Below are 27,995 nucleotides of genomic sequence, written 5' to 3'. Positions count from 1 at the left end.
CATGGTACAGTCCGGGGCGGACCCTTTTGCCCCGCCCTATGGCGTCACGACCCGCCCCGTTGTGAGGTTATAAAGCGCGCGCGCGGCGGCGCTAGGCGCCGTGGCCGCGCTTCGCTTGCTTTCTGCTTGCCTAGGGTGGCAGCGGCTACCTATCTCGGCTCTCGACCTGCTGCCGCCACGGCCTGGGCGCTGTCCCTCGGCTCCCGGAGCTCAGCGCAAAGCCCTGGCCCCGGCGGCCGGGGCATGGGTCAGGGGCGCGACGTGAGGTGGCTTTCTGCACGGCCGTGACGTGCACCGCCTTCAGCATGAAGACCCTCATCGCTGCCTACTCCGGGGTCCTGCGGGGTGAGCGTCGGGCCGAAGCTGCCCGCAACGAAAACAAGAATAAAGGATCTGCCCTGTCACGAGAGGGGTCTGGGCGATGGGGTGAGTGTCAGTCATCCCTAGGGTTTTTATCCTGAGGGTGCCCACAGCAAGACGACTTTCAAGGCGAGCTGCCCTGTGCGAGACCGACAGCTAGCTAGTTCAGGTTGGCGTCCCAGACAATTACTTCCAGTTTTTCAAAGGTCTCATCTTGTAGCCTAGGCTGGCTTCCGATTCTCAATCCTTCTGCTTCAGCATCCCAGGTGCTGGGATTGCAGGTGTGCCACTACTACAGACTTCTCAGTAGGGGAACCTGACTCTTCTGCATCCTGTCATTTTGGTCATGGATGAGGCAAGATTCATGCTTACCTAGTCTGGTTACCCAGTTTGAGCCATGCAACCTGGTATCCTAGTCTAGCCTGGGTTCATTCTCCATCCTGGTACTCACCCATGTTGCAACATGTGTTACATCACTTTCCATCCCCCAGCTGATGAAGGCGACACCACCCACTCATCTCAGTTATTAGTGATATTTTACTCTCCAGCCCCCAGTACTGTTCTACCTCACAAGGTGGAGCAGGATTTGGCTGGGAAGAACTGGATGGGGCAGGATGGTAAGTTGGGTTTTGCAATCCCCTGAAACAGCCACTGGATAGAGAACATGCCTGCCTGGAACAGGTGTGCCCCAACTGTCCTCTGCCCCAACTTTTGTGTGCCAACCCAGACTGTGAAGCCCTCTCAGCACAACCCTGAGCCTGACATACTTAGAAGTGAGGTGGGAGACCCTAGGGTTTTGTTTATTTGTTTGTTTGTTTGTTTGTTTAGTTGGTCTCTCTGTAACAGCTCTGTTTGTCCTGGTACTCTATAGACCAGGCTGGCCTTGAACTCACAGAGTCTACCTACGTTGATGTTCCTTCTGGAAGGTCTGTCTTCAAGGTAGAACTGAGGCCTTCAGTGAATGGGGAAGGCGGACATACAATTCAAATCACACCACAGCCTTTCCCATACAAAACAAAGCACCCACATTACTTAGCTGAAGTTGCAGAAACTGAAGGAGGAAGAACATGCTAACCCAAGTTTTCCTTAGAAGGGCAGCAGTGATGTGCACCTTCAATCCCAGCACTTGGGAGGCAGAAGCAGGCAGATTTCTTTAGTCTGAGTCCAGCCTGTTTTGCAGGATGAGTTATAGGACATACTAATGATGGTAATCTTGAAAGTATAGGCAGTCAGGAAGAAAAGAAGATTGCTGGTAAATCAACTATCTAGTGTTACATCTATTTTTTTTGTTTGTTTTTGTTTTTCGAGACAGGGTTTCTCTGTGTAGCCCTGGCTGTCCTGGAACTCACTCTGTAGACAAGGCTGGCCTCGAACTCAGAAATCTGCCTGCCTCTGCCTCCCAAGTGCTGGGATTAAAAGCGTGTGCCACCACCACCTGGCCTGTGTTACATCTATTAGTACATGTTATATAAAAAGTCAAGAACATGCTATATATATATACCATTCTAAATTCAGTCTTCTCTTAATGGTGCAGCATGAGTATTTCTTGCCATTTGTATGTCTGCCATTCTCACATGCTGGTGGCTGTAAGCTAACCCGTGCTGGAGCTCCGTCATAGCATTCCCACCTGGCGTTGGCACCAGCCCTACCTGACTGTTGCTGTGGTTATCTGCCCCTGGAGAAGTCCCGACGTGTTTCAGGGGCAAGCCTTTGGAGCTGCTCCACATACAGCCTACAGCTTCTAGTGGCCTCTTAGTGCTTCTCTCTTCATTGTGCCTTTTGATACCCTTAACAGAGAAGGATGTGACTTGCAGTGTTGATACTTTTAAATATTCTCAGTTTCTGGGTAATGGCCCCTGTCTTCTGTCTGCTATGGCCCCTCTTGGAGATACTCTTCCTGGGCTCTCCTCTGTCTTCCAAGAGCAGGATGCTTGTTAAATTCATTTTTTTTTTTTTTGACAAGTTTGTTTCTGTTTTTTAACTCAGGAGAATTTGTACTCCATCAGCTCTTGAGCAGTTCTTTACTGTCATAGCAAGAGAATTTCTCCATGTTGTTGTTCAATGTAGAAAATACAATGGGGGAAAAAGTGGGTGTGATTACCTCATAGACTGCAACCAGGACTAATATGAAATGCAAACTAGTCAGTTTAGCTCTCTGGGATCTGCTTTGGTGAAAGACTAGGTGGGGTAGGGAGGGTGCTCAAGCAAATTTTCTGTTATCTTGACATCTCCAGGAGGCCTCCTTGTTCCTCCTTAGTCCTTATGGACACTCCCTAGTGGCCTAGTTTGTCTCTGCAGATCAGTTCCCACTAACCACCAGGTTAGTGGCATTGTTCAAGGAAGGAGGAACGAGTATGGATTCTGTGAAGGGAAATTCCGTAATGGGTGAGAGAGACTGCACTGACAACTTGGTGGCTTGTGTTTTTTGTTGAAGCTTGAATGGTGCATTTGTTGGAAGAGAGGGAGTCTGTTTTTTATTTTTTTCGTGTGTGTGTGTGTGTGTGTGTGTGTGTGTGTGTGTGTATCTTCTCAAGATTGTTTTTGTTTTTTTATTGCTGGCTGTCCTGTAACTCACTTTGTAGACCAGGTTGGCCTTAGAAAACCGCCTGCCTGCCTCCTGAGTGCCAGGAGTAAAGGCGTGCGCCACCCCTCCTGGTTCACCTTGGTGTTTTCTGATCTCCGAAAGACTGACTTAGAGCTAATAGGTAGCTGCAGGTGCATTTCTTCCTTTGCTCCTGAATAGGGAGCTTCTCCTGATAGAGCCCTTGGATGCTTGTGGCTATTCTTAGTTCAGTCCACGACCCATCAGGAGGTAGTGGCAGTACTGTTCTGAGCTGGGACATTGTGTGGCTCCAAAGACTAGGACAGGGGTGGAGTCATAGTTGGGATTTTAATAGAAGAATCCCAACAGCTGTTTGTTGATGACTGCATAGTTTGGATGGTGGAGATGGAGAACCCCTACCCTGGGCATATGCTAGGTGGAGGGTAAAACTAAGTGGCCAGATTGTTGGGGTAATTCTGGAACTGAGGGTTGGCAGTCATCTGACACAGTCCTGTAGTCCTGTGGTGGCAGAATGAAAACCTCACTCTTAGCCCCACTCCCTCAGTTCTTTGTAGCTTTTCTCACTTGTGAGTTACATGTGCTGCCAAAGGCTCACCTCAGCCAGGAAAGGAGGGCCAAATGCAATGCTTTATTAGCAGGCAAGTGACTCAGTTGCAAGTGTGGAAATTCTGCTCCGCCTCTACCCTCCTCCTAAATTCAGCAGCAAGTACTTGAGTTATCAAACTATAGTTACCCATTGTGCTGGGTCTGGCCCAACCTTCATAGTACAAATTAGAAACCGAGGTCCCCAAGAAGGGCGGGTCCAGTAGTAGAAAAGACAAAAGGCAGAACCCAGATTTCATCTGCGTCTGTACCTATCAGCCTCCTTAAGCCAGAGAGGTGCGGGGACAGGAACACTGAGAGCTGACCATAATATGTACCATGCAGTTGCCAAATGAATGCAAATTACTCCATGTTGGGTATGGTGTCTCCTTCCCAAGCGTTTCAAGGAAGCCCCCTTAGGCTTGATAGCTAGGGATGCCAACAGCCCACAGAACTTCCCCTCCACAATACTTCAGACCTCAGATCCTGTGAGGCTGCCTGAACACCTCCTACCACCTCATGACGTCCTGGCTGCCATGCCATGTGCTGGTGGTCTTTTTGACCCTCTATCATTGTGCATAAGTTAATTCTCTGTCATGGTCACCCTTCTCAGACCTTGGAATGCCTACCCAGATTGTCACCACATCCTCCAGCTCCCAAAGCTTGCACTTTGGTAGTCCTTATCATCGCTATGATGTGTGTATTGTTTGGGTAATTATCAGCCTTGGGGACAGGGACCTCATTTGTCTTCCTCAGTGCTTGTTCCTAGTGTCTGACCCTGTGCGGGCAGGTGGTAGGAGCCCTGGAGATACTTGTTGAGTAAAAGAATCATTAGTGGGACTTCTAGGTCCTCTAGGCAGAAAGCCTTGTTTTTAGCTTCACTGTAATTCCTTAGCTATTCCCAGAACTCTTTGCTTATATGTGCTGAGTGTCCTAGAGACACTCAGTCTGGTTAAGAACTTGCCTTGGAGGTTGAATGCCAAATGGGTAGAGCTTGGTGTACGGTGATCCACACATAGTTCCAGATTATAGAAGGCCAAAGCCAGGATTCTTATCCTGCCTTTATTCCTGCCCCCCCCACCACCACCAAGGACATGATGGATTTACTGTCTCTGAAGATTTTATTTTCCTGATTTGAAATAGAGTCAAAGCTGGGTGTTGGGGTGCACGCCTTTAATCCCAGAACTCAGGCAGAGGCAGGTGGATCTCTGAGTTCCAAGACAGCCAGGGTGTTGGGAACCTGGTATCCTAAGTGGCATACTTCCTTCGCCTCATCAAAGACTACCTTACTTCATAAAAACGGGATATTTGAAGGCTCTGGTTCTTTGAGCAGACTCTCCTGGGTATGAGCTTGCGGTCTGGTGGCTGACTTACTTCTTACTGTGTCAGCTGGCATGCCTGACTTTGCCTCAGCAAGCCTCTGCCTCTTGCTGATTGTTAGTCCTTCCTGTGTGAAATGGACAGGGGTGTGATAAAAGTATTTTCACTGTTATGGTCCTGAACCTATGAGACCCTTGTGCCAACCCCACAGGAGCAGGAAGCCTGAGGGTCTGCTCTCAGAGTAGCTGTTAATTCTGAGCCAGGGCAGGAAACTTCTGCTTCTGCCTTCCACACGGAGCCAGCTCCTCCGTGCAGTGAGGAGGGTGGACTAGGTCAGCCCCTTTACTTCCTTCCAGATCAGCGGTAAAATGTCTCCCCAGACCTGGCCCCCTGCTCCTCCTCATTCTTACCCTCAGTGTCATCCCAGAAAATGGGGCTTGCATCCTCCTTGGGGCCCAGGTAAGTGCCCTAGAGAAACATACCTCGCCGTGGATTGTCATAGGGACCTATTCTGGGGACTCCTTGGTGACGCACATGCAAGCTGGTGGTGTTACCATAGCAGCCCCTCCTACTCCAGGATTGAATGTGCTGGGTCAGAGAGTGGGGGGTTGAGAAGGCAGGCACTAGGGCCTCATGTCACTCATATTGCAGTCCTGGTTGGCTGTTGAGAACCTGGCATCCTAAAAGACTTACTTTTTTGCCTTTACCTCCCAGGACTCTACCGCATTTAATGAAAACTAAATATGTTAAACCCTAACCCTCTGGAATAACCCTTGTAGGAGCCAATGTTCCTATGAGAAAGAGCATTTGTAGATTTAAAAGCCATTAGGAATTGTAGCAGAGTGCAGAAGGTCTGAGTTGGCAAGCCCTCAGGCCTCCTCTGCTCTGTCTTACACCTTATGTAGTGCTCCAGGGAGACCTAGAGAGGAGGGAGGGTCCCAGAGAATCTAAGGAGACTGGGATGCTGTGCTCCCTACAGCAGGCTCTTGATGGCTTGGCCAGGTACTTCCCCCAGTACAGCATAGATCTGTGGTGATTTGGTCTTCCCTTTGGGCCAAATGTCACTATGGGCACTATTTGGGGACACATAATTTCCATAATTGCTCTCAAAGGAGATTGTTCATCTTTCTGGGAAAGAACTCACCAGTGTGTCAGCAGATAAATGACTATCTTGCTGTCCTGTCCAAAGTTGTTGGAAGGGGTGGAAATTGACGGGGCCTTTTCTAGTGTTCAGGGTAGAGGCCAGCACTTCATGGCCTTCTAGTCCTTCCTGCCTGCCTCTCTGTTATTCAGATTCAGTCTGTGCTGCAGCTGGACTAGACTTGTATACTCAAGTCCTCAAGTTTGTGCTCTCTCTCTCTCTGTAGATTCCACTCGCAGGGCCCCATGACTTTTTTATGTCGGTCTGATACCTCATCTGAGCTGTCACATCCCCTCCCCAGGATAGTCTGGGGACATCCCTCTGTGCCTGGTCCTTTCAAGACCTCTGTATATAATAATTCATAACCTTGTCTCCCCAGCTATGTCTAGGGTGGGTAGTCCAAGAATTAACACCTCTGGCAGGTTCCTGAGAAGCAGAAGGGGTCCTTAGGAAGTACGTTTCTCTCTGGAGCCTTCCTGTTGTCCCTGACGTTAGCCTACCCTTCCTTCCACTTAGGAAAACTTTTTCTGTGTGGGACAGGCCAACTCTTTTTTTTTTTTTTTTTTTTTTTTGGTTTTTTCAAGACAGGGTTTCTCTGTGTAGTCCTGGCTGTCCTGGAACCCACTCTGTAGACCAGGCTGGCCTCGAACTCAGAAATCGGCCTGCCTCTGCCTCCCGAGTGCTGGGATTAAAGGCGTGCGCCACCACCGCCCGGCTGCCAACTCATTTCTGTTCTAGGCCCTTTTTATTTATTACAGTCCCTTCAAGCATTCAGGCATTGACCAGGTACCTGCTCTTTGTATGGCTCCATTCTGTAGCATAGGAACCCAGACAGAGTGAAACATAGCTCTTACAAATGAATACACACCTCGTAGTCTAAAGGGCTTTGAATGTAGGAGTGAGAGGCAACCTGTCAGCGTGGGCAGGCCATCCTCAGTTGGGCACAGGAAGACTTTCCAGAGGGAGGGTGGTAGGCAAGCTGGCAAAGAGCCAGTGCCTGACAGGGATCCCCAAAGTATCTGCTGGACAACTGACCCGACTCAGAAGCAAGAGAATGATGCTTGGTGGCACTGCAGGCTGGGTCAAGAGCATGTGAGGTAGTAGTTGGGGACAGCTCTGAGTGCATGGATTGGCAGAGCCCAGCACCACAGCACCACAGTAGGACCGCAGTAGGCCTGACCCTCCAGAGCTGATAGTTCCACCATGTTGGCCCTGTCACCATCACATGTGTGGACTCTGGCCGAAAGTACCTGCCTGAGGCCACCCAAAAGACAGCTAGCTCACCTCTGGCCTCAAAGACATTGCATCACTTTGCCACTTGACTGTCCTGGCCTTCCAGCCCCTCATAACCATGCAGCTCGTGCACAGCCCTTAGAACAACTTAAGGTAGCTTCCTCTGCCTCAAACCAAGGTAAAGTTTCAGTCCAGTGGTCCAGATGTGGCATCCTTGGGACCTGGGAATGTGGGCAGGATCCCTTCCTGCCCAGGGAACCCCAGGTCCCTTGGTACCTCTGCTTTCTAGATCTTTCCAGCCCTAACAGCTGGGCCAGTTCTGACTGGTTCTTTCCACAAGTTATTTGGGTTCCTAACAGGGACCCTGGACACTGGGTCTCAAGGAGGGTAGCAATTTGCAGGAAGCATTAGATCCTGAGTTTGTATTGCTTTAAGGAGAGGCAGGTGTTGTTACATCCATAAGGCGACAAAAAGTTATTGATGCTTGCTTGGTAATTAGCTGCCACTCATGTAGATCCTTGCTTTTTATGGAGCTCTTGCCTAAACATGATCCCACCTAATTCCCTCTGCAGTCTCCCAGAGGTAGATATTAGCCCCACTAATAAGGTGAGGAAACCAAGGTTTGTATAGGCGGTGACTCGTCCAAGCCACACTTCCTGTAGGTTAGAAGCCAGTTTTCCTCACTCCGGTTCTGTGGACTTCTCCTGGGTGCAGCTTCTCCACAGATACTTGTGTGGAGGTGGCAGAGGAGCCAGGGGGCTGCCTTGGGACATGGACTCCCAGCTGCTCTGTGTAGTATGTGCTTCAATACCTATGTTCCCACCTCCTGTCCTCAGACCGGGGCTCTCTGCCCCCGGCTCTGGCTCATTGTCCCAAATTCTTTTCCTTTATAGCTCGTCTCCACCCGATAGCACATCTTCTTCCTGCACTGTGACTTGAGCTTCCAGACAGGTGGGGCTGATTCCCACTCCCAAACACTTCCATCCCTGGCAGCACCTTCTAAGAGCTCATGTTTTGGGTCTTATCTGTCATACCGCTTTGATTAGACAGCCCTCTGTTTTCAACTTTTCTTTGGGACATTCTGATTACACCTCCCCCCTTTCTGGATTGTTGATGATTGCCTTGACCCTGCCTTATTGAAACCCTCTCTATGTTTTGGCTGTTCTACCACCAACAGTCTCTGCTCGCCTTCCTCCAAAGCCCATTCTGTACTGTTTCTCCTAGTGCACAGTCTTGGCCCACCATTCGCACACCCTGTGAAAAGCTGTCTGCTCACTATAGCCTTCCCACTGCCAGGTGAGAAAGCAGCTCCTGTCTCCTAACTTAACTGGCCACATGCACCTTACGTATGTACATTAAAAACGGTTTGTTACCTGTGTACACACGTACACACACATGAATGCTGTAGTATCTTTATGGAGGTCAGAGCACAGTTTGAAGGAGCTGGTACTGTCCACCATGTGTGTCCCAGGATTGGGACTCTGCTCGTCAGGCCTGATAGCAGTTATGTTATGCATCAGGCTCCCGTCCATTTTCTCGTTTAATCTTTTCCAACAACCCCACGAGGTTATTCTTATGCTCAGAGAGCTTTAATCACTCATCCCATGTCACAGAGCCAGACAGGGCAGAGCTGGCCCTTCCCCAAAGTGTGGGGCTTAGGTGCACTCTGCCACCCTTAGGCAAGGGTGAGAGAAAGCCAGGATGCCCTGGGAAGAAGCCTCCTTGCTCACTCTGATATCAGGTATTGAACAAGAGGGGTCTAACACGGTTCACATTGTTCCCGTTCTTGGGCCCTGAGATCAAGGCTGTTGGGTCCACTGGCAGGCAGCTCTTGTGACCTCAGCAGGAGCTTGACTCTGGGAGCTGCTGGGTGGGGCTCTTCTTGCACAGCCAGTCTGCACAGAACTGTCCCCATGACAGTGATGCACAGTGTAGGCGAGGCAGGCAGTCCTTCTCATCCAGGTGTTATCTTGGGGTTTGGCTGTATACTTGCCATATTTAGTAGGAGAACCTGCCCTCTGTACTGTGGCATTGTTCAAGTGTTTGAAGGGACTTGGGGTCCAAATACCTGCCCTGAGTCTGGCTTCCTGTGCCCTCTCCATGAGGTTCATCTCTTCTGGTTTTATCATGCTGGTTTCCTCCTTGTCCTGTGTCCTCCTAAGGAGACAGTGACATCTGCTCTGGGCCTCTCTGCATTCCCTTCCCTCCTCCTCTAGACATGGAGTAGTACATGAGCTGTGTGGTGCCATCAGCCTCCTGAGTGGCCTGTGGGAGCCTTTGCTTCACAGGACTCGTCTATTTACACTATACATACTTCATCTCTTCTGTGAACAACGATGTTTACAAGAGGAGGTTCTGTTCCCTTCATAAGTCAGGGAGCCTGTGTTCATAGATGGCGGGAGAGGCTGAGCATTTTCCGAGTGGGGCTGGTTTGGATTCTTGAAAGCAGGCCGGTGCAATTGGACATCCAGCCTCCTCTGGGGCCAACCATGTTGGATTTGTCCAGCCATATTTATATTTATATTGCCCACTCCTACCACCCTGGATGTGCCATGACCCTGTGTGAGGTTCTAGACACACAGATGAGTCAGGTCCCATCTTGGGGGGACTCACAAGTCACTGATAGAGGTGGGATTCTGTGAGATTGGAGAAGAGTGGGTGTGCCCAGAGAGGCTTGGGATGAGGAAGCTGGATTTGGCTGGATGCTAAGACTCTCTTGCCGCCCTACCTCCGAGTCAAACAGGCTGGGTGTGGAGGTGGTGGCATTTGATTAGCTTCCTCACCAGCTGGACTTCTGCCAACCAAGCTGGAGTAGGGGAAGTGTTAACAACCAGGTGGCAAAGGCTGGTTATGCCCTGGGGATGTACAAGGGAACCCTCACTTCCTGATTCCCCAGGGAATCCTCCCAGGGCTGCTGCAAGCTGAACTTGAGATCCCAAATTCTGGCCAGGAAGTGGACACCAGAGATCATGAGCTTGATCAAACTCCCTCCATTTTAGAGATGGGAAAACTACTCTAGAGAGGGAAAGTAACCTGGCCAAATTGACACAGGAATTGGTGGCACAGCTGGGACTAGAGCCCGAAGGCCTGCAGCCTCTCTTTGCTCTTTAAGAATCCTTCTGTAGCCGGGCAGTGATGGTGCACGCCTTTAATCCCAGCATTTGGGAGGCAGAGGCAGGTGGATTTCTGAGTTTGAGGCCAGCCTGGTCTACAGAGTGAGTTCCAGGACAGCCAGGGCTATACAGAAAAAAAGAATCCTTCCACATTTAATCAGTAAAACACAAAATGCAAACAAGAAGAACATGAAACCGTTCTTGGTCTGCCCTCTGATTAACTTCCATCACTTTGCAGTGTCCCCCAGCTTCCCTGTGGGGAGAAGACCGAAGGGACGTGAGACCAGCAGCATAGGGGCAGTTGTGAGCCTGAATTTAGGTCTGAATAGAGTCCCACACTCTGAGGCCCTGGCCATGATCAGCATCACATGGGAGTGATGATGACAGACTCCCAAGATTCTGAGCTCCAAGTCCTCAGGCACCATTCTTGCTGCCCTGCCCTGCATGGAAGGAGTCTTAGGGGCCTGAACAGCAAGAGTTCAGTGCCTTTCTCTAATACTAGCCAGGCCCTGCCCGGCTGGGGACCTAGATGTGGATCAGAACTGACCTGGCCTCAGGCAGCATGGGGTTTCACGTGACAATTAACTTGAACTATGTCCTTTGCACAAGGAAAAGAGACGGGGAGCTGAGAGGGAGAACTTCCTTCTCCATTCCCTGCTGCTCTCTCCTCACTTCACTGTCAAACAGAAAAGCTCCCCAGGGTCACTAGAAAGCCTCTGTCAGGCTCCAGGCTTGGGTGGTCCCCAGGGAAGAAAGGATTGTACCTCCCTGGGCCCTCTCCATTGGGAACGCATAGTGTGTCAAGCTTGGTGTTGCCTTTAAGGGGCAGTCATTATCTCCTAGGCCCCTTAGGGAGCCTGGACTTGAGGCAGGCCAGGCAGGTAGGGCTTTGGGAGTACATCTGAGGAATGTGGTCCTGCAGTTCCTGCCCCCTAGCCATTCCATTTCCTCTTGAAGAAATGCAGCCCTGCCCTCCCTAGACTGCATTCCCATTTTGCTGGCAGGGCAGGCAGTAGGTGGTTGGTCCAGTGAGGCAGGAAGAGAACAGGATGGGCTCTGGCCTGCTTGGATATGGACTTGCAGAGTCTCTCGGGCCCTTGATTTTGTCTGTATAATGGGATGAGGGTTGAACAAAATGGGGTACTCCTCTCTATTGTAAGCAGTTTCAAAAGATTAGGGGGACTTGGGCTAATTTGGAGAAAGACTTTTTCTTTTTTAGGTTTTCTCAGTTTGGGGTGGGGCATATAACCAGTAAGGAGTTTCTGCATGCCTCCCCTAAGCTGAGTGCTACCCCAGCTACAGTTGGCTGTGCTGGCTGAAGTGGAAGGCCTGCCAGTATAGGGTGAGGGTTTCGGGCCTGGGCTTGGGCTTCACTTCCCACCTATGCCCTATGTGCCTTTCCTTAGCCACGCCTCCAAACTCTAGCCTGCTGCAGTGGTGGGCTGGTAACAGGGTGTTTCAAACTCTAGCCTGAGGTTCTGCCTGCTGTAGTGGGGGCTGGTAACAGAGGGTGTTTGTCATGCATTATCTCCTGCATAGCAGAAGGCTGAACCCTGGTTCATTCTCTTACTCCATGAGAGACTTAGATACTTCTAGTTGTGTCTCAAATTTAGCACTTTGGGATATTGTCAACTGCACAATTGACTCAGTGGACCATGGCATTTCTAACCTGCTCACAGGTGATGGTGTGTCCCCAGACCCTGCTTAGGACAAGACATTGCTACAGCACCTTTTGTCTTCCTGCCTGTGGGGTGCCTGGCCTTGCCCGATGGTACCTATGCTTAGCCCTCACAGCCACTGTTGATGACAGTGATGCAATCAGCCAGCCTTACGGTCAGGAGTTTAGACTATATCTTGGAGGTTCATTTCTCTTATCCATATGCTTGAGACTTGTCCCTACGTATAGTCCAGGGAAGACCCTTAAGTATATAATTGTGACAGTCATTTGTCTTCCCTAGTGCAACCTCTCCTGTAGGTACCAGGCTGCCTGGCTGCACTACCTGTCAGCTATTGGAGTCCAGGGGTCATCCTGGGTCTACAATTACAGAGCCAGTTAATTGAGCACATTTTGTCCTGTTTTCCAGTCTTGGCACTTGCTTAGAAGCAAACATAGGTACAGCCCTAGATCGGGTGCTTCCCTGTGTCTCTTTGCTAAAACACCACTCCAAACACCAGCTTGGGTTTTATCTGCAGTGCTGGGGAGCATAGCTCCCCACTTTAGGGGAAGTAAGATACCCCCTGGATCTTCCCCAAGCCCCAAGTTTTGGGAACTACAGTGAAGATGAATGTAAATCCCTCTTAAGCTGGTAGTAGTATAGGATTGGTTGTTCAGGAGGGAATGGGAGTTGACTTCATGGAAAAAGGGGTGTCCAGAATAAAGGGAGTGGGGCGGGGATCCGGTTGCTCAAAGTACACTTGGACAAAAATCAAAACAGAATATTGCAGATTGGATGTTGAACTTCTGTCCTTGGCCTCATAGCCACAGATACCAAAGATTAAATATTTGTACTAGACCCAGATAAAGGAAGATATGTGTTTGGAGCATAGGAGATGGAAGATATCTGGCCTCCTGTATGTGGCCCAAATCCAGGGCTTGCTCTTAGCTTCCTCAGGATCACATCCCCTGTTTTCTATGTAGAAACTATGATATGGGGAAGGCTTTAAAGCAGCCATTAGGAAGACATTTGGTGGCTGAGTGAGGGTTCAGTTGTTCCTGATTCTGTGGCCTACATTCACTGTCTAGCAAGGCATCTGTGGGAGGGCTGTTACACTGAGGTGTCTGAGGCTGGGGAGCAGGCTTGTAACAAATGGACATCTTCTCCTGCAGGCACTGGCTCCAGCATCCTCTCAGCCCTCCAAGACATCTTCTCTGTCACCTGGCTCAACAGATCCAAGGTGGAAAAACAGCTACAGGTCATCTCAGTACTACAATGGGTCCTCTCCTTCCTGGTGCTAGGTAAGCTCACCCAGGGGGGTGGCGAATGGGGGTGGGATGGACATGGTTGCATCCAGTGAGATCATCTGCTTCCCCAGCCTCTTTCCTCTTACTCCCATGTTTTAGGTCAAACATTCCACCATTAGGCATGCCAGAGACCTTAATTCATAGGTGTAGTGTGGCTTCATTTTGCAGCTTAACTTGGCCCAACTTAATTGACTCTGGTTCTGTGGGATGCCTGGAGCTTGTGCCCTTCTTACAGTCAGCCCACCTTGTCTGCCAGCAAGGAGCAGGTGTGCTGCTTTGCCTTAGAGCATACATTGCCAGGTTTGAGACCTACTCCAGACAAGCTCTGACTTTACATAGGCTTCGTGAGCTCTCAGAGCAAGCATCCTCCTCTTGAATTTGAGGGTCCAGCTGCTCGCCTCACATGGCTTCTGTAGACACCCTGGGGATTGAAGATAAGGGTTGAGAGCCGCTACACAGAGCCTGCTGGTGGTCCCATCGCACAGATGCTGTAGTTAGAGGGTCCGGAGATCCCAATGACAGTTCCAATCTCCTTTGCTGAATGAACTCCCCAGTTACCCCCCTGCCTGTGGCAGCTTCGTGACGCTGTTTGTGCAGGCTGGTTGGGTGCTTCACTGCCTGCCAGGTAGAATCATCTGGGGCGAGGGCAAACACTGTTCCCATGGGACCTTCTCCTCATGCCCAGGCCTTATGTCCTCAGCACAGGTTAGTGTCTGAGCACATCAGACAGACCTGCTGCAGAGCCTGCTCTTGTAGCCAGGCCTCCAGGCACTCCTCTCTCTTCTAACTGCCCAGGGTGGTGGGAGCTGAGCAGACATCAGATGATAGAGAGACTTGAGGCAGGCATGGAGCCTCAGCCCACAGTGTAGACCAACGGGAACAAACCCACATGTGCCAGGTTCTTAGAATATCTTTTGTCAAGTTCCTGCTACACATGTGAGGGAAAAATGTAGAGGTTCAGTGACAGATCATGACACACATGACATGGCAAGTTGGAGTTTGAGTCAAAGCGCAGTGAGGTCCAGAATTAATGGCTGGAGACCACGGTGGGCTTTAGATTCACTGAACTCCTAAGATTAAATGTAAGACCATGTCTACATTTTTATTCCTAGAAAGGCTGTAGCTACCCTCAGATTCTTACAGGGTCACATGGCCCCAGAAAGGTGAAGAACAGGTTTGAGGACAGGGCTCAGCCTGTTTGCATTGGCTTCTTATTAGAACCAGGGTAGGGGAGACAGTGCAACCTCATCTTTGTTCAGACAGGAAGGAAGAGCCTAGTGGGGACAGAGCCTTGTCTGGAGCTATGGAGGTAAATAGAAGGAGCGAAGACAAGAATTCAGTGATCCCGGCCTCTCGGTCCTCTGCCTAGTCGGCTTTGCCAGCGCCTGTTGTCTCTGTTTGCACTAGAAGCCACCGCTTGCCTTAGTGGGTCAGAGCTTGGCTGCGGGGCACTGAGTAAATTGTGCAATCCTAGCCCAGAGAGCATGTGACAGGGACTAGGGACTGGCCCTGAGCTGTAGGTTAATGATCTGTGAGGCCAAGCCACGGCTCAGAAACTGGCTCAGCGTGTCTCTCCGACATACTGGTTGGTGTAGGTGAGAGCTAGACCTGGACAGATGATTGGGCCTGCGTAAGCTGCTGTTAATGACTATATGAGCAGTTGCCACCACGCCCTCCCACTGTGTCCCAAGCCCACTGGCAGAGGCTTACTTTACTGTTGACACTGCTATGGATCCCCTTCATGTTTCTCTTAAACAGTGTTTTGGTTTTGTTTTTATGATGTGCCATGTAGTCCACTAGAACTCTGGTGAACGCTATGGGCCTTCTTGCTTCTTTTAATTGTATAAATAAAGTACATTGGTTTTTAAAGGAACTAGAACTTCTGGAATATAAAATACGTAAACGTTTGAAACCCAGTTGGACATTTAGTAATGTGTGCTCTTTTACTATGTGTTGCGTTAGAAAGTAGCAGCAGCTATAATAATTACTTATCTTAAGTAGTAATCAATGAAGCATCATCAAGATTGCTTAGACTTCTGTAATTCGACACGAACACACCTTTGTTATCTGTAGGTATCATGTCAACAGGCTTTGCTTATACTTCTGTGGTTTGGTGAAGGAAGTGCTAACTTTTCATGTGCGTCCAATAGAAAATGTAGGTGTCACTTTGCTCCCCCATATAAGTCCATAGGCACTTACTGTATTCCAGATCATGTGTTAAACTCCAACATCATGTCATTGTATCTTGCCAACCCTCTGTAAGAAAGTAAAGGCTCGGGTGTGGACAGTGGCCAGTACATGGCAGGGACAAGTCACCAAGTCTGCTTGGTCTTAGAGTCCCTGCTCTCTACAGCCCTGTGGCTGTGTCTTCTATTGAAGAACACGCACACACTGCCCTATACCACCATCTGGGGGCCAGTGCTCTGCAGCGTGAGTTGCTTGTGGCTCCCATGTACAGGAAGGGATGTATGCAGGTAGTTCTGAGCACTTTCTGTGCAGAACAAGCAGGCCGATTCAATCACTGTGCTAACATGTCCTGGGCCCAGTAGCATTGGAGGGCCTCAGCCTCATTACCTGAAGACATGGCACAGGCAGCTGTTGTAGGTTCTCCAAAAGGGAGAGCATTTGTTTGTATGTATGTATGTATGTATCTATGCATCTATGCATCTATGTATCTATGTATGTACATAGTCCAGACTGGCCTCAACTTACAGAGATTCACCTTCCTCTGCCCCCAGAGAGCTAGGAATAATGCTGTGTGCCATCATGCCCAGCAAGTAGCTCACTCTTTTTACTTAAAATACTTTCTATATTGGTGGCTGGGGCTGGAGATTAATCTCACCTTGTTCTAGCTCCAGAGTTGCTCATGGACTTAGCTCTGTTGGACAGGCAGGTGATGAGAGAAAATGCACATCCCGAGAGGGTGGGGGCAGCCCCAGTTATGTAAGAGCCAGGACTGGAATACCAACTTTGGGCTTCTGTCACTTAGTCATGCAGAAAGGACAGGTATGAGGTGATAACCCTCATTCCCATAGCAACCAGTGTCCCAGCAGCAAGGGCTTTAGGATGTTTTCACTACGCCCTTTCTGAACCCCACGAGCCTGGCCAGGTCCTGGAATGAGCTGAGCCCTTCTTTGCTTTGGACACTGCAGAGGCTGGTGCTGGAGGAACCTTTTTTCTGGGACCATGGAAGGGGGGCCGAGGCAAACTGTGGGAACGCTGTACTTACTATATGCAGCCTAAATATAAGCAGGACTTTTCCCAGCTGCCTTAGGACACACATTATCTTCAACAGGGTGTGTGGGCTGCAGATGCTTCCCAGGACTCAACCTCCTGTGTGTATACCACTGCTAAGTTGTCATAAGAAACCACGTGCCTGTTCTCCAGAAACTGTCGTCTGGTTTTAGTTCTCCTAGGGAAAGGCTCAGGAGGAAGAGGGTGAGAACCACAGTTTCCCTGTTCTTAGGTTCACAGAGATCTGCATCTAGATTTATTCATTCTCATGGAAACAGCTCTCAAACAGGCTTAACATTGTAGATGGAAAAGGCCTATGAAACCTGAGACCCATCCACACCCAGTGTGGAGGAGTTAGAGGCAAGAGGTTGTGTGGCGGCCGTTTGATACTGAGGAGCACTATGGAGGAACAAGGACCTGACGAGGGCTTAAAGACTGGGTAAAAAGCAGGAAGAGAAGCCATGATGAAGCATCTAGGGGTGGCCATGAGATACTGGCTCTCTTTTCCTCTGGGCCAGACCATTCAGCCTCATGGCCTGAGAGCAGGTCCAAAGTACAGAGACCACAAATAGGTGTTCCAGGAGGATCTTTCTTAAGTGTTTGGGGAGAGAGAGCCTGGTGGGCTCTGCCTCTGGGCTGGGGCTGCCTAGCCTTCTGTATGTTAACGGAGACAGCTCTCCTGTGACAACAGTCTTCTTCACCGTGACTCCACCCTCCACCCCCAACTCCATCACAGTCTGAGATTTCTCACCTTTGGTGAACTTCTAAGGCTGAGTATGGACCATGAACTTCAAAGTCCGAGTTTAAACCCCAACTCTCCTCTAGGTAAGCATAGGCAAGTCATTCCTGCCAGGTTCTCATCTAAAACAGAATAAAAGTGGCTTCCCTTCCCTGCTTTAGTGACTCACTGGCATAGCCCATCTTCAGAAGTAAAGGGAGATACTTGGTAGATATTCCTTTCCTGTGTCCAGTGTCTTTCCTGGGCACTGGCAAAGGGGCCATGGGAGGAGACGACATTAAGAATTGCTTCACAAGAAGCTGAAGTCTCCCTGTATTGCTTGTCCTGCTCAAGCCAGGTGCCCCCAGCACTAGAACTCACCAGAGTCTTAGGAAGTGAGGTCTGTGCTGGCTCTGCTCCTCCTCACTGGGCCAGCCACCCACCAACCACTCCCAGTGCCTAGGCATCTGGGACCTCTGCCTAGATTAGTACATAGGGAACTTCATCCCTTCCAAGGGAGAAGCCTTGCCTCAGCCAGGAGGCTTGCAAGTCTGACCTGTTGACCTCTGCTTCCCCCAGGAGTGGCCTGCAGTGTCATCCTCATGTACACCTTCTGCACTGACTGCTGGCTGATAGCCGTGCTCTACTTCACCTGGCTGGCATTTGACTGGAACACGCCCAAGAAAGGTAACCGGCTGCTCTCCCACCTGTGTCCATCCCGCACCCTGGCAAGCCCACCCTGCGCACCTGCCGCTCCTCCTCCTGGCTGCTGCCTCCTTTTATGGAATACCTACTTTGTGAAAGACCTGGCTGTGTATGGTTGGGGGGGGGGGGTGATTCAAAGCTCCCTCATTGTGTTCATAGAGCTCACCTTTCTTAAGGGATGACTGGGGAATGTATGTGGGAAGGGGCCCACTGGGCAGGTACAGAAATCCTATGTGGGCAGGTAGACACATCCCTCAGGGGTTCATGCGGGCCCTGTCTCACCTCGCCTGTATTGCTCAAATGTCCCTCACGCCCACTCCTTCCCAACACTGTGTCTTGTTTCCTGGAAGGTGGCAGGAGATCGCAGTGGGTGCGAAACTGGGCTGTGTGGCGCTATTTCCGAGACTACTTTCCCATCCAGGTAAAGACGGGCTGTGCTGTCTCGGGAGGACAGGGATAGGTGGGAATATGAACAGTGACCGTGTTGGGCTGAACTTTTTGGGGTCTCCCACCATGAGCATCTGTCCAGACTCTACTGACTCCATGCCAGACTGAGGAAAAGTTTGTTTGATACATATGCTGGGAAAAGTGAAATCAAGACCTTTAAGACAGAACACTACTATTTTCAGCCATAAAGAGGCAGAGTCGCCACAGTCGGACTTGGCAGCCAAGGTGACCAGAGAAGAATGGTAGTCACTGGCTTCTCCTGTGATTCTTTGGGGGAAAGCAAGACTTGTTTGGTTCTAAAAGCCCACCGAGGGGCTGTGCGATCTAAGGGGCAGGCAGGCATCACTGTGTTTTATGGTATTGCTTCTCCTACTTAAGTGAAGCTTGAGATTATAACTTAAAATGAGGTGACCTGGGAGGTGAAGCACTTAGAGGGTGGGGCTAGGACGTTAAGGGGGTGTGGCACTGAGAGGGCAGGGAGCGAGCCCATAGGCCCCAAGTGTGAGGGACGGCTGTGTGAGCTGTGAGGAGAAAGGAAGCCTCTCAGGCTCCACACTCCCTCCATTACCCTTTCAACCAAAGAGGTCAGAGAACAACAAAGCTTGGTGAGCAGGCGGACGGTTTCCAGTCGCTGCCCTGTCTTGGGCCGACTTCCTCCCACCGTGGCACAGTGCCTTTCCACTCAGCAGGGCAGAGTCCAGTGGAGACCGTGTGCTCGCCCTGGGAGATGGAGGCCAGTGTCATCCAGGGTGGGACTGTCTTCCAGGACACAGCATCCTGCTATGAAGCAAGTTTAGAAGTTACCTATGGGATTCCTCCTAGTGTGCCTTTGGCTATTTGAGGGCTTTTTGCTTTTGGGGGGCATTTGTCTTTCCTGAGATGGAACTGAGTCCCCAGCAGGAACAATGTTGGTGTCTCTTGGCTCCAACTGGCCCCTGCCTTGTCTGCAGGCTGGGTGGTAAGTCAGCGGTCTAGCCCTGACTCTTGAGTGGGCCTGTGGGTTCCCCACGTGGGAACCTGTCTGGCCAGCACTCCGAGCACCCAGCCCTGACACACCCAGCAGAAGGCAGAGAGCTGAAGACAGAGGCAGTATGTGAGTGTGAAAGTGGGCCTGACAAGTGTGGCGCACCTTTGTTGTTGTGAGTCAGGCATTGAGATGTCCACATGAGCTGCCCTGGGAGGTGGAGGTGGCCTGCATTCTTCTCTGCACTGCTCTGGGAGTGACCCTGGGCTGCTCAGGACAGCCCTGCCTACTGCTGCCATTACCAGGGCTTTGTGTTTCTGCAGTTAGGCTTCCCTCCTCGAAGGGCCAAAGCCTTGCCCCAGATGTTCAGCAGGTCCATGGCTGTGGTGCCAGACCTTCTGACATGTAATCCAGGTTCCTTCTCCCTGATTCCTAACTGCCCATTCATTCCCCTGCGGGGGACTTGACTCCAGCCATCTCCACAAGTGGAAGATTTCCTCTTCCCAAATCTCCTTGACTGTTGGAACCAGGGTTTCAGTTCTTGCTCTGCCAATTTACCAGCCTGCCAGGTGCTGCTTTTGGGCACAGTGATGGAAGAGAGTCAGCCCTGGACTTGTGGCCTAGTGAATCCTGTCATACTTTCCCTCTCTGTATCAGCTTTCTCAGCCTTCCCGATTGCCATTTGCCTCAGCTGCAAGTTTTAGCTGTTAAGTGATGGAAAGTGAGTTAATGCTAGGGAGATGTAACTAGGTCTGCTCTGCTGTCTTCCCAGTCACTGTCCCCCAGCAGGCTGGTGGTTCCCTTCCCGCAGCAAGTGACTTAATGCTTGTTGGTCAGACCCAAGGATTCAGTTCTCCAACCGATCTTCTACCCCTTCAAAAGACGCAAATGATGGAGATGGGCTGGAAAGATGGCCCCGTAGTTAAGAGGGCTGGCTGCTTTTCCAAATAACCTGGGTTCAAATCCTGGCACCTACACGGCAGCTCACAGCTGTCCATGTCTCCAATTCCAGAGGATCCAGTGCCTTCTTCTGGCCTTTGAGAGCACTGCATGTGCATGGTGCATAGACATGCATGTGGGTAAAACACCCACACATGTAAAGTAAAAATAAATCTAGTGGGTCATGGTGGCACATACCTTTAGTCTTAGGCAGAGGCAGCTGGATTTCAGGCCAGCCTGGTCTACATAGAAAAGTTCTAGGCTAGCCAAGGATGACCCTGTCTCAAATAAATAAATGAATAAATCTTAAAAAATGTAAGAGCCTATGTTTTCACTATTTCTGTGTTCCACTGAGCTCACAGGGCCTCTGAGGGTGTCTGGGCCTCACCCTGAGTGTGACAGGCTCTACCCTTTGTCCTTTGTTGCTTTACATCAGGTCTGATACTCTGTGCCCTAGAGCTACGTGTGACATGCCTGTTCCTCCCCTTTTTCCTGAGCGCCTGCCAGGGGTTATGTAATAGAGATCTCCAGCTGGACCCGAGTACTCACCCACTCTCCATTTCTCTTACTGGACCTCCCCTCTCCAAAGTCATCCAGCTAGTGCAGTGGGCATCTCTTTTGGCAGTGGTATGGCTGGCTCTTTCAGCAGCCACTGGGACTATAACCACCTATAACGGAAGTGTCCCATGTCCTGGGATTCCTCTCCCTGAAGGATAGGCACAGCCTTTGGAAACTAGAAAAGGCTCTCTGGGCTTCGCATCAGCTATTTGTCTAATTGCTTCATTTCATAGATTGCAGATCGAGGCCCAGAGACGGGGGACTGTTCCAAGTTCACAAGACACTGCTGACATGCTGCTGTAAGCCTAGGCAAGCTGCTGCTATTCTCTGGGACCAAGTGCCTTTCTCTGTGTGGGGCTAGGGTAGGATAAGCCTGTCCTGAGAACAGAGTGTGGCGAGTGACCTGCCAGGAATGTGCCCAGGCTTATACTTATCACCTGGCCTGTCGTGAACACCACTGGACTGGGACTTTGCCACCCAGTGGGCATGTCAACAGAGCAGTCAGCAGCAGTGACCTTCGCCCTCCCTTCCAAGTAGACATTCTGTCCAGTCTTGGGAAGGATAGTATATGACAGGAGGCAGATCAAGACTGTATCACATGTCTCTATTCTTCTTGGTACTGCATGGGGACCATTAACCTGTACAGTGGCCCAAGGACCATGTGTCCTATCAGATAAGAGACTTGGAGACTTGGGGAGGGAATTATTTAAAGGGCCAGCCAGGTTCCCTAGAGGTGGCACATCACTATCACAGGGTCTAGGGAAAAATGAAACTGGAGTATCTGTGTGTGTGTGTGTGTTGTAGTTGTTTTATTGTGACTTCTCTAGGGGAGATAGTGACTCCTTTCTCTAGACTTCTTTAGTTTGTCATTAAGAAACAATGTAGATCACATACAGTTCATGTGCCCAGCTCCTTGGGGATTCCCTCGCTCTCCCCCCAACCCACTGCCATTCCCTGGTTCTTTAGTGGACAGCTGAGAGTTGTTTTCCAGGCAGCATTAACCTGCTTGCCAAAGGGAAAGTGAGAAGAGAGCCACCAACAGGGATGACACGAGGGAGCCTTGCTTACATTTGCATATGCTGCAGCCCCGGAGCTGAGAACAGCACCTGACCTTGCTCAGTCCCCACCTCCACTTTCTCATGCCATCAGCAGAGCTCCCCCGGCCCTGCACCTCCTCCTTTCCAACTGAGCAGAAGGGCCTCCACTCAGCTAGGAGGTTCCTGTAACTCAAGTAAAGGAAAGCTGGGTCTTGTAATATTCGTCCATAGCCAGGGGCTCTGCTAGCAGTGCAGGAAGGATGCTGTCAGGCACTTAGACGGGGATGCTGTGAGTGCTCTCGCTGAGGCAGGGCAGCTCAGACCAACACCAGCAGAATCGTGTTTCTGGAAGTTTATCTCACAAAAACAGTTGGAAATACAGATAAAAGGGGGCTATTTATCAAAGCGTTATTCTAGGAGGGGAAGTTTGGATACATTTAAAGTATCTACTAGTCAGGATTTGAGTGAGTGCTATCATATATGGCATGGCTGTGGAGTGAGGAAGGGCAGCTTGGAGGAGACCAATACTGAGTGTTCCAGCTTGGTTACCGTGCTGGGGAACCCAGAAGCAGGAAGGCAGGAGGCTGGTTGAATTCATTTGGGGCTGTTGTTGGCTAGGAAATACGAAGAAGGAAGGAAAAAAGCAGCCACCTGGGGAACCAGAGCCCCGGTAGCCACCAGCCACTGGCACTGGTGTTCAAATAAGAAGAATCTGAGGGCCGGGCGGTGGTGGCCCACACCTTTAATCCCAGCACTTGGGAGGCAGAGGCAGGAGGATTTCTGAGTTCGAGGCCAGCCTGGTCTACAGAGTGAGTTCCAGCCAGGACTACACAGAGAAACCCTGTCTCGAAAAACCCAAAAAAAAAAAAAAAAAAAGAAGAAGAAGAAGAATCTGAGGACAGGTTTGCAAAGTTCATGCTGTCCTGGTTGCCTAGCAATGAGACACAAAACATCAGGTCCCTTCCCCTTTCTGGGTATGCCCTATACTCCTCTCCCAGATGGGCCTAACACATGTTTTTCTTATAGCTGGTGAAGACACACAACCTGCTGACCACCAGGAACTATATCTTTGGATACCATCCCCATGGCATCATGGGCCTAGGTGCCTTCTGTAACTTCAGCACAGAGGCCACCGAAGTTAGCAAGAAGTTCCCTGGCATAAGGCCTTATTTGGCCACATTGGCTGGTAACTTCCGGATGCCTGTGCTTCGGGAGTACCTGATGTCTGGAGGTGAGGATCCACTTCAGCTACTCCTCCTGGGCTCCGCTGTTAAGGCTTAAGCCTCCCTGTTGATTATAGCAATGCAGGGGGAACGGAAGTACCATTCCTATGAGGTGCTGGACCCATGCAGGTAGAGAGCCTGCAGCAGATACTCTAGGTCAGGAGCTGCCCCAGGCTTCAGGACGCATCATAGGTGACATCTTCTCACCCACTTCCTAGATGGACCAGCCGTTGTATCCCTGCCATGGTCCCCACCATCTGGACTGCAGAGCTAGTGCTTCATAGATCTTGCTGAATTGTTTTCTCAAAACTACTCTGTATCTTCCTCCCCATTTTATAGATAAGTAAACTGAGAATCAGAAAAAGTAAATTGCTTAGGTAGGAAGGAAGGAGCATATATTTTCTGAGAGGGTAACAGGTCTGGGACCTACCTATAGAGATTTTTATTTCATCCTTGATTGTATATTAAATAGGGAATGTATCCATGAGCAATCCTGATTGTGTGTCCCCTCACCCTAGGCATCTGTCCTGTCAACCGAGACACCATAGACTACTTGCTTTCCAAGAATGGGAGTGGCAATGCTATCATCATCGTGGTGGGAGGTGCAGCTGAGTCCCTGAGTTCCATGCCTGGCAAGAATGCAGTCACCCTGCGGAGCCGCAAAGGCTTTGTAAAACTGGCCCTGCGCCATGGGTAAGTGCCACACACACATCTCCAGTATTTTCCTCTAGCCAGGACACTGGGTCTGAAGGAGGTGCCCAGACCCTAGGAAGGCAAAGGAAGAAGTGCCCACACTGCATGGTTTGGCTTGTCCAGGTGTAGGTTGTGCAAAGATGTGTGTGTGTGTGTGTGTGTGTGTATGTGTGTGTGTGTGTGTGTGTGTGTGTGTGACCTGTTGTCCCTGGGCACTTACAGGTAGACTGAGAAGCCAGGCTTATATGCAGAGCATGTGAGAATGTGTACCACTTGAGGGGTCAGAGATGTGAGACTCAGTGGATACTTGGTTTGTGCAAAGCCCTGGGTTTGATCCCCGGTGCAAACATACAGGCTCGCTCCCTTTCTCCTTTTCTTAGTGGAGTAAGGAGATAGCATTGTTTGAAGCACCAGGGAAAGCCTGTGAGCCTGTGGAAGGGTGACCTTTAGACAAGAGCTGGCAGCTTGGAATGCTGATCTTTCTAGAATACTAGGGACGTACTCTGATGAGCAAAGTCACTTTCTGGGATCCCTTAGACTTCCTGGCAGGTGAGGAGACTTGAGTACCCATTTTCCACGAGAGAAGACTGAGGATCCCTGACCTGGGGGGAGGGGGGTGTCTAGAGCCATCCTTTGTACTCTGTCATTGCTTTTCACCCACGTCTCAGCTGTGGGAGCCCTGACTAGGGTGAGACAGGTTCACTGCACTGACCCAGTAGTCCAAGTCATTGAGGCCCCATGAATCTTAGAACGAGCTCTTCTCTCGGGTTTTAGGAGAGGCTGTTCAGTGGTGTGCTCTGTTAGGCCAGACCAATGGCAGGGAGGGACAGGGACAGCTAGTGTGCTGGGGCTGTGAGGGAGTTGAGTTGGGCTGGAAGGCAGAGCCAGGCCCTGCTGGATGAGGCCCTCTAGGATGACTGTGGGAACGGAACCTAGGGATGGGGTCTGACTAATCTGGGCCTCTCTCTTGCAGAGCTGATCTGGTTCCCACCTATTCCTTTGGAGAGAATGAGGTATACAAGCAGGTGATCTTTGAGGAGGGCTCCTGGGGCCGATGGGTCCAGAAGAAGTTCCAGAAGTATATTGGTTTCGCCCCCTGCATCTTCCATGGCCGAGGCCTTTTCTCCTCTGACACCTGGGGGCTGGTGCCCTACTCCAAGCCCATCACCACCGTTGGTGAGTCCTAACCCGCATGCTGAAGGCCGTCCTTGAGCATGGCAGGATCCTGGGCAAGTCACCCGGCTCATAAGGACACTGAGGGGTTGGGTACTGGGAGTGAGGAGGCTGAGCCAGGGCTGCAAACCTGTCAGGAAAAGGCATTGCAGCACTGGCCATGCAGCTGTAAGGAGGAAAGCTATAGGGTCCTGCTGCTGCTCTACTCAATAGTGTGCCCACCCAGGAGACAGCTCCTACCCTGCTGGCTGGGAATCCTGTAATCCCAGTAGGGAGGGCAGAAACAGAATTTCGGCAAGTTTGGGGCCAATCTGATCTACATCGCAAGTCCCAGGCCAGCCAGGGCTCAAAATAAAATAAAAACTGCCTAACGAGAGTTCTAAAAACAAGGTATTGATTCTTTTGAGGAGCAGAAAAAAAAGTAAACAAACATGGATGTGTGGGACCTAAGGGGGAGACTAGCAGTGTGCATTTGTTTTGGGGACAAGTCAGAGCATTCAGAAATCAGAGAACCGGGGCTGTGGTGTGTGTGCATACATGTGGGCGTGTGGTTAAGCTCACAAGCCTGAGATCTCATGGGCACATGTGGCTCTGAAGAGTAGTCTGGAATGTCCAAAGGTCAGGCAGTGCCTGCGCATTGAGGGTAGGTGTTTGCTTGTACCCTGTAAGGCAGCGCTTCTCACAGAGGTGGCTGAGGGCCCGGGGCTTGAGCCGTGCAGCCTCTTCAGCTGCAGGGTGGAAAGCTGCTGGGGGGCAGTTGTGAGAGGAGTCCCGGGCACTATTTATTCATTTCAGTGTCGCCTGTGTGTCTCAGATTTCAGGGCTAAACTCTTGGTGTTGGACTACCAAAGGGGACTTATCCCTGGGAGAAGACTTCATTCTTCCTCTCAGCCATCATTAGTTGCTTGTAGTTCTTAGTCTTAGTCTAGGAGTAACACCCCAAGAGTTCCCCTTCTGTGCTAGCGTGTCTCGGGCTGGTCATTGTTCAGGTCTGGTTCAGGTACCATGTTGAAATATCATGGGGTTAGCTTCCCTGTCATTTCTAGGAGACCAAATCTCCCAGCAGATTTCCCGGTCCTCTGGCTCTGACAATCTTTCTGTCTCCTCTTCTGAGATGTTCCCCAGCTCTGGGTGTGGGGGTTGTATTGTAGACCTATCTGTTAGGGCTGAGCAACCAGGATGAGATTTTGACCAGTCGTGGCTTTCTGTATAATCAATCCCCTCTGGCTGCTGTGAAGAGAAGCTTCTTTGAGGGTGAGAGCTGCTCTACAGCTTTGAGTGAGCTCTGGAGCTGTTAGGTTGAGGGGAAAACAAAGGTTAGGATGGGCCAAAAGCAGAAGCCAGGAGGCCAGCCTGGGGTTTCCAGTAGCCAGGGGTTAAGGCACAGCAGTGGGGAGGGGTGTGTGTGCGTCTAGGGGAAGTGTCTGAACGGTGCTGCTGGATTGTGGTCTGGGCTGGGCTTGAACATGAAGCAGGATGAGACAAAGCAAAGCATGGTGTGAGGACTGCTCTCCTCTCTATTCACCCTTACAGCAAGCATGTTCTGTTCTTCCCAGAATCCTTAAAAGGAAAGCTCTATGAGACAGATGCTGGGTGGCAGATGAGGAAACTGAGGCTCTGAGAGGTAGTGGGGTTTGTCCTGAGTGAAGCAGAAGCTAAGCCTGTGGTCCACACCTTACTCTGGAACTCGTGGCAGAATGTGGAACTGAGCTTCACCGGTACTCAGAGGCCACACTCTTGGGGTGGGGTCTTTCCCATGCTGCCAGGCCAAAGTATCCTCATCTGGACAAAAGGACAGTCCATAGCACATGGTCAGCACATAGCACAGGGTCACATCACATTGGGCACCCAAGAATGGGCTACTCAGTGACATTAACTGATAGAATCTCTGTCCCTCTTCTGCAGTGGGGGAGCCCATCACTGTCCCCAAGCTGGAGCACCCGACCCAGAAGGACATCGACCTGTACCACAGCATGTACATGGAGGCCCTGGTGAAGCTCTTTGACGATCACAAGACCAAATTTGGCCTTCCAGAGACTGAGGTGCTGGAGGTCAACTGACCCAGCCCATGGGTGCCAGCTCCTGGAAGGAACGACTGCAAATCCTTTTCTACCAAGTTCTCAAGTGCATTTTGTTCTGTAAATTTGGAAGCGTCATGGATGTCTGTGGGTTATTTAAAAGAAATTATAATTTGTTAAACCATTGCAATGTTAGATCTTTTTTAAGAAGGGAAGAGTCAGTATTTTAAGCTCACTTCTAGTGTGTCCTGCTCAAGGTAGTGGCTGACATTTATGGGCCCTGATGATTTCCTATCCGCCCCTTCCAGTGTTCCCCAAACAACAGACACTTGGCCCTGGTTAACTGGGGAAGGATGGCCCTTAGTGACTCAGCCACTTAGATAATCCTCTTTGCTCCAGGGGTTCTCAAGAGGCAGAGGCCTTGTTTTAAAACACTTCCATTCCCACCCACAACACGTGACTACAGGGCGGGTCCTTCTTACCAAGGGGAGGATGGAGAGGGCATAGTTGGCCCTGTTTGGGGAGGGTGGTAGATGACATTTGGAATGCCCAGCTTGAGTCTCTGCTCCTCACCTTACCCCTCTTCTCTAATCTGAGCCTACCCTGGCCTCCTGTCTACTGTGCTGGGGACAAGGCTGTCCCATAGGTGCCGTCTTGGGTTATTTTGCTGCTGTTGGCTGGTTTCACTCTCGAGGCTAGCATCATGGACACAGCTCAGCGTTGCTCTGGAGCATGTCCTCCCAGCCACCTGAGCTCTCCCGAGCCGCACCCCAAGTCTGGTGTGAGGAAAGGCCTCTCCTATTCACAGAGGTGCCTGGCTTCCTGTGCAGCACACTGGGTCCAGGACAGGAGGCACCCCTAAACCAGGCCTCACATGTGTGCCTTTATGAGGCGTTGGGAGAAAGCCACCCCCTCTGTGTATTCTGTTTTCTCTATGAGATTGTTGTGCCATGTCACACTTTTGTATATTCCTAGACTAATAAATGGAAACAAGAACGGCCTGTGAGTTGTT

At 50.6% G+C, this 27,995-nt stretch overlaps 1 protein-coding gene across 1 annotated transcript; it reads left to right on the top strand.

The window, feature by feature from the left end:
• Positions 1-53: 53 nt before the first annotated feature.
• Positions 54-27,984, top strand: Dgat2 (diacylglycerol O-acyltransferase 2). The gene is made up of 8 exons (XM_034487238.2): positions 54-426; positions 13,140-13,268; positions 17,806-17,913; positions 18,282-18,352; positions 22,903-23,107; positions 23,618-23,792; positions 24,766-24,968; positions 26,871-27,984. Exons 1-8 carry the CDS (start codon positions 306-308, stop codon positions 27,023-27,025), a joined length of 1,167 nt encoding a protein of 388 aa, XP_034343129.1. The 5' UTR covers positions 54-305; the 3' UTR covers positions 27,026-27,984.
• The last annotated feature ends 11 nt before the right edge of the window (positions 27,985-27,995 follow it).

The sequence above is a fragment of the Arvicanthis niloticus genome, chromosome 1 (assembly GCF_011762505.2).
Source record: "Arvicanthis niloticus isolate mArvNil1 chromosome 1, mArvNil1.pat.X, whole genome shotgun sequence".
Taxonomy (NCBI): Eukaryota; Metazoa; Chordata; class Mammalia; order Rodentia; family Muridae; genus Arvicanthis; species Arvicanthis niloticus.
Note: the sequence above shows the minus strand (reverse complement) of the source record. Positions and strands in the feature narration are given on the sequence as shown.

Coding starts and splice junctions, on each gene's coding strand:
- Dgat2 (XM_034487238.2), top strand. CDS start 306: ATGAAGACCCTCATCGCTGCCTACTCCGGGGTCCTGCGGGGTGAGCGT. Junction 18,353..22,902: donor GAGACTACTTTCCCATCCAG/GTAAAGACGGGC, acceptor TTTTTCTTATAG/CTGGTGAAGACACACAACCT. Junction 23,108..23,617: donor GGAGTACCTGATGTCTGGAG/GTGAGGATCCAC, acceptor CCCTCACCCTAG/GCATCTGTCCTGTCAACCGA.